General features: G+C 38.5%; 1 protein-coding gene across 1 annotated transcript in view; it reads left to right on the plus strand.

The window, feature by feature from the left end:
- Positions 1 to 5,262, plus strand: part of acsf3 (acyl-CoA synthetase family member 3) — a 69,351-nt gene extending 64,089 nt beyond the window's left edge. Inside the window, exon 10 of the mRNA XM_022665155.2 lies at positions 4,374 to 5,262. Within this exon, the coding sequence (XP_022520876.2) occupies positions 4,374 to 4,491 (118 nt within the window). The 3' untranslated portion in view covers positions 4,492 to 5,262. The remainder of the gene's footprint in view (positions 1 to 4,373) is intronic.
- The last annotated feature ends 738 nt before the right edge of the window (positions 5,263 to 6,000 follow it).

The raw sequence follows: 6,000 nt of genomic DNA on the forward strand, positions 1-6,000 counted from the left end.
TTTCATTCCACACTTTCTCACTCTATCAACTTTTAACTCTCACTTGTTCTTTCTTTCTTTCTTCCTTTCTTTTTCTCTTCCTTTCTCTCTCTCTCTCTCTCTCTCTCTCTCTCTCTCTCTCTCTCTCGCTCATGTATTTTATTGCACATTTGTGTGTGTTAGTGTTAGCTTCGCTCCATATGCTGCGGGGGTGTTAGCAGCATAACCGTGCCTTGCTGGTGTCGTGTGTGTGTGTGTGTGTTTGCGTGCATTTGGTGCTGACTTGTCCTTGCCCTGCCAGCACAGCCTGAGGTAGAGCAACACACACACACACACACACAGAATGCTCACTCCTCAGTGCCCCGGCTCCAGCTGTCATTCTTCATATATGTCACTCTTTACATGTCATACACAGCACACACACACGAGATGATGGGCCCTAACAGACACAGTCACCACATACGCACGCACACACACACACACACACACACATATACACATACACAGCACACACACACGAGATGATGGGCCCTAACAGACACAGTCACCACATACGCACGCACACACACACACACACACACACACACACATATACACACACACACACACACACACACAGAATGCTCACTCCTCAGTGCCCCGGCTCCAGCTGTCATTCTTCATATATGTCACTCTTTACATGTCATACACAGCACACACACACGAGATGATGGGCCCTAACAGACACAGTCACCACATACGCACGCACACACACACACACACACACACACACACACACATATACACACACACACACACACACAAACACACACTCACACAATGGATACAGAAACCCCCCAAACAGCAGATCAACACACAATCCAAAATCAGTGCAGAATTAGAATAATGGGTGGGTGAAGTGGGCGGAGTGACAATAGAGAAAGAGAGAGAGAGAGAGAATAGAGAAGATAGATAAAAGAAGAAGAGAAGAAGAATAATGCGATTAACACTCTGATACCTCGCTGGAAGGGATGCTGAAGCAGTAAACACAACAAAATCTTCACAAAACAGATAATAAAAAAAACAAAACGCTCCAGGACTTTCCACAGCAGCTGCAGCAGCAGCGTCTACAAACACCCCAACATTTAATTACCACACGCCGCGCCGCTCGGCTTCAGTATTTGTTTTATTTCAGCCTGATTTCATTGTTTATTAAATTAATGGAATTGTGCGTGTCTGGAAGCATTCTGTAGAATTCTGCACACTACTGGAGTAAAGATGTGGGGGGATGTACTGTGATTAATTTGTTTATTTGTTTTGTGTGTGTGTCTGTGTGACTAATTCTAATTGGCATCACAGTGTGTTGTTTAGTGTATATACAGAGTGTCAGAGGTCTTTAAAAGAGTTCATTTGTGTTGAAATGTCTTAAATCCATCTCCTCAAAGTCCTCCTCAAAAAATGCCACAGCTCACGATATGATAAAAACGATAATATCATGATACGTTTGCCACAATAACGATGATGTCTCGATACTGTAATTGTGTGATACTCAGTATATTACTATTCTATACGATATTACACAACATCTGTGTTACTGAAGAGAATAAAATAACAATAACAATAATAATCAAATATCAGAAATTATGGATACATTGGTGTCAGTTTTACCGCAGGTTTACTCTATTCATTTATATAGTATAGCGCCACCATGTGGAGCAATGAATCACTCCACAGTCATTACTGTCTGACATTAGAAGTACACATACTGTATAGCTGCGGTCCAATCTGAAGGGAGCTGCCTAGGTAGTCATTGCCTTCAAAGGCAGCTCCCTCGCTCGGCAGCATTTTCACCCACAAGGGATCTTATAAGGCAGCGCTTTCGGGACACGCTCTGGAGTCAGCATACAGCATCACGTTTAGCGCACTGTGCTCCTGAGCTGTTTACAAATAACTTAAGTTAATGATCACTTACCTCGGGAAAATTCTCAATGTAGCGGCAGCTATTTCTCTTTTACTCATCCAAATATTACAAATAAACTTAAATATTCAAGATTTACTTTAATTATACACTTTTCCTCACTTCATACTCAGAGTATGGTCAGTTTTATTTATGTATTTAATTTATTTTCGATTAGATGCTTTGTAGAAATGCATGAGTAATGAAACCATAATATAATAAATATTTTGTATGAGCCATCAGAGCTAAATAATCAAACTAAGCTACGTTTCACACAATAGTACATTCATACACAGTCAGCTAATTTATCTTTACCTTTTAGTTGCATAAAACACAAACATAACATGATTCATAAACTTTAAATTTTAAAATGTACCCATACCCACTAGTTGAGATGTGATACTACAATAAGCATAGTGAAAATAAAAACACACCAAGCAAAAATAATAATGTTAAGAAAGAAAACTTTATTAAATTCAAAGAAAAAAAACCTTCATAAAGAGAGCTAACGCTGCCTCCAGCCGGTCTGACCAGAGTTCACCTTCCCCGGCCCGCGTTCATCCCTGTGGACAAAATAATCTGAATTAGTAACAGCGGTTTATGGAGAACACGCTCATAATTCCACTATTTACACATTAAATCACTGAGTTACAGGTTAATCTACAGTTATTCCCTCTAACAATTAAATTATTTACACATTAAATCACTGAGTTACAGGTTAATCTACAGTTATTCCCTCTAACAATTAAATTATTTACACATTAAACAACTGAATTACAGGTAAATCTAGTTATTCCCTCTAACAATTAAATTATTTACACATTAAATCACTGAGTTACAGGTTAATCTACAGTTATTCCCTCTAACAATTAAACTATTTACACATTAAATCACTGAGTTACAGGTAAATCTAGTTATTCCCTCTAACAATTAAATTATTTACACATTAAATCACTCCGTTATATGTAACAGTGACTTAAAACAGTTAAAACTTTTTATACTGGATGGCCAGGGTCTCTTTGTTTCCTAGCGGGGGTTTCCTCAGCGCTGCAGCCGCATTTGGTACTCTGTAAGTTGGCTAGATACGTTTTAGCTTACCCAGTAAATTAGCGCGATAAGCTAATGGTAGCTTCCGCCGGTCAGGTCTTACATTAAATAAAGTACAGGTGAAAACACTGGAAAACAACTTAAAGCAGTCTAAAATATGCTAGTTTGATAAAATACAGTGGAAATACAGGAGAAATTTACTTACATTTGTACAGAAACTCCCTCGCAGTGCCGGCTCCGTCCGCCATGTTTTTAAATCTGAGCGCTGGAAATGCATCATGGGATTGCCTTCGCCGTGAAGGATACATCTCACGCTGCCTTTAGAATCGGGGTAAAATTAGGCAGCTGCCCAGGTAGGCAGCACATTCTACCTTCCGAATGGGACAGTCCTTTTCTCGGGAGCGCGCCTATGCTGCCTGAAAATGCTGCCTAGTTGGGCAGCTCCCTTCAGATTGGACCGCAGCTATTATTCATACTGGATTAAAGTTACTCCAAGTGTATTACTGTCAGAATATTGAAACCCTATACACTGTAAATTCATACTGGATTTAAATCGCTCCACAGTCATTACTATCTGACTGTTAAAACTACACATACTGTAAATTCATGCTGGATTAAATCACTTCACATTTATTGTAGTACAACTGTAGGAATTGCACACACTGTAAATTCATACTGGATTAAAAACACTCAACAATCATTACTGTCTGACATTAGAAAGTATACATACTGTAAATTCGTACTGGATTAAAGTCACTTCGAATGTATTACTGTCAGAATGTTGAAACCAGATACACTGCAGATTCATACTGGATTAAAATCGCTCCACAATCATTACAGTCTGACTGTTAAAACTACACATACTGTAAATTCATACTGGATTAAAGTTACTCCAAATGTTTGCTGTAAGACTGTTGAAACTACACACACTGCAAATTTATACATACTAGTAATTACTTCAGAGTTATTGTAGTCTGACTGTAAAAATGCTCACATTGCAGATTCATACTGGATTAAATCACTTCTCAGTTATTGTAGTCTGACTGTAAACATTACACACACTGCAAATTCATGCTGGATTAAATGTACTACAAATGTATTACTGTCAGACTGTAGAAACTGCACACACTGTAAATTCATACTGGATTAAAGTTACTCAACAATCATTACTGTAAGACTGTTGAAACCACACACACTGTAAATTTACTTCACAGTTATTGTAGTCCGACTGTAAAAATTACTCGCACTGCAGATTCATAATGGATTAAAATCGCTCCACAATCATTACTGTCTGACTTTAGAAACTGCACACACTGTAAATTCATACTGGGTTTATAATCCAAGCCTGTAAAAAGTACAGAAAAAAAAAATGACAGATTCATACTGAATACTGTGTGTTCTGATCTCACAGAGAGCACATGGCCCCCTACACCATCCCCATGGATCTGATCGTGGTGAAGGACATGCCCAGAAATCAGATGGGGAAGGTGAATAAGAAGGACCTGCTGCATCAGTTCTTCCCCAGCTGAGGACTCGCTGCTCTGGGATCAGCTCTGAGGGAAGCGCTCAGAGCCTGGGATGGAGATGGAGGCAGAAGAACTCATCCTGGATCAGCTTTTAAAGTCCAACACCTGCAGAAGTTCTACAGCTCAGAGTTCTTCATGCTCCAGGATAATCAGAGGGAATAAATCACACTGGATTAAGCCCATTCTTAATTCAGTCCATTTACACAGTGTTCCAGGTGAAGACATTAACGCAGTTGGAAGTTCCTTTGTGTGGTTTCTCACTGGAGCTTCAGTGTTAATTAAGTAGAAGTACAAATAGGATGCTGGGTAATATCTGAAGGTATAGGGTGATTTATTGTGATTTATTGAGGAATGATCATTCATTAAGTCATTAAGAATCTAAGGATAACACTTTGATTTGAGTTAATGATTAATTGAGTCACTGTTTTAACAGTAAATATGTTAAAGTAAATCTAAAGTATTATAAAGGTAAATATAGCCTTTAACTCAGTGATTCCTACAGTGCTGTTGAATCACCTGCACTGATTTCAGTGCTTTTCCTGATTTATCAGGTGATTGAAGGGTTAAAGTTTCTTATTCTGATTAAATTGAACACAGACTGATTGCAGGCGATACAACTGCATTAACATTAAAATAATTTACATGAAATTTCAAAGACATGAAGGTTTCAAAAAGGGATAATATGTGATGCTCTAAAACAGGGTTCGGCAAGAGGTGGCCCGCAGCATGAAACTATAATGAACAATCATACAAAAAATAAATAAATAAAAAGCTTCTCTTGCAAACTTTTATTTACATTCCTCCCCTGTCTCTCTCTCTCTGTCGCGCTCGGCGTGACTTTATTTTCTGCCGTTTCTCGTTTTTCCACCCATTCTTGGGCTCTTCATCTCCTTATAAGGGCGTTTTTTTTTTTTTCCCCCGGTCGTGTCCCAATTCACCAGCCGGGGTCCTGACGACACAGGTTAAATCCCGCGTGAGGAGTGTTGTGTTTATTTTTAGTTTTTTCCTTTCCTTTTGGGTTTTACCTGCTTTAAGATCAGCTGTTCTGCAATTGGGTTCAACAACCCTCTGGGCTGGAGAGCTGCCAGTCTAATTAGTAGCTCTCCATCCCATTACAATTAATTTTCCAAAACTGATTTATTTATTTTTTTCTTGTGGGCTGCCACATAATGGCTTGGAACATATCCGGCCCACTGCCTAATTTAATTGCCGACCCCTGCTTTAAAAGAACAATTTTTGTAAAACATATCTGTGATAAACCTTTAAAAATATTATTTTTAAATCTTTGTCCAAAATTATAGCCTAAATTATACCAAAATGCAGCTTTACAGGAGAATTCAAAAACCTTAAATCTTTCAATGGAAGTCAATGTAAAAATTATTTAGAGAACTTATTTCGACTTTTACTAGCTACTGCAGACAATGGAGGTTGAGGAACAGTTAGATAAACCCATAACTCAGATAAACCCATAGTATTTCACAAAGAACAAGAAAAAATGGGATTTTTAGTGGA

Source organism: Astyanax mexicanus, chromosome 23, assembly GCF_023375975.1.
Source record: "Astyanax mexicanus isolate ESR-SI-001 chromosome 23, AstMex3_surface, whole genome shotgun sequence".
Classification (NCBI taxonomy): Eukaryota; Metazoa; Chordata; class Actinopteri; order Characiformes; family Acestrorhamphidae; genus Astyanax; species Astyanax mexicanus.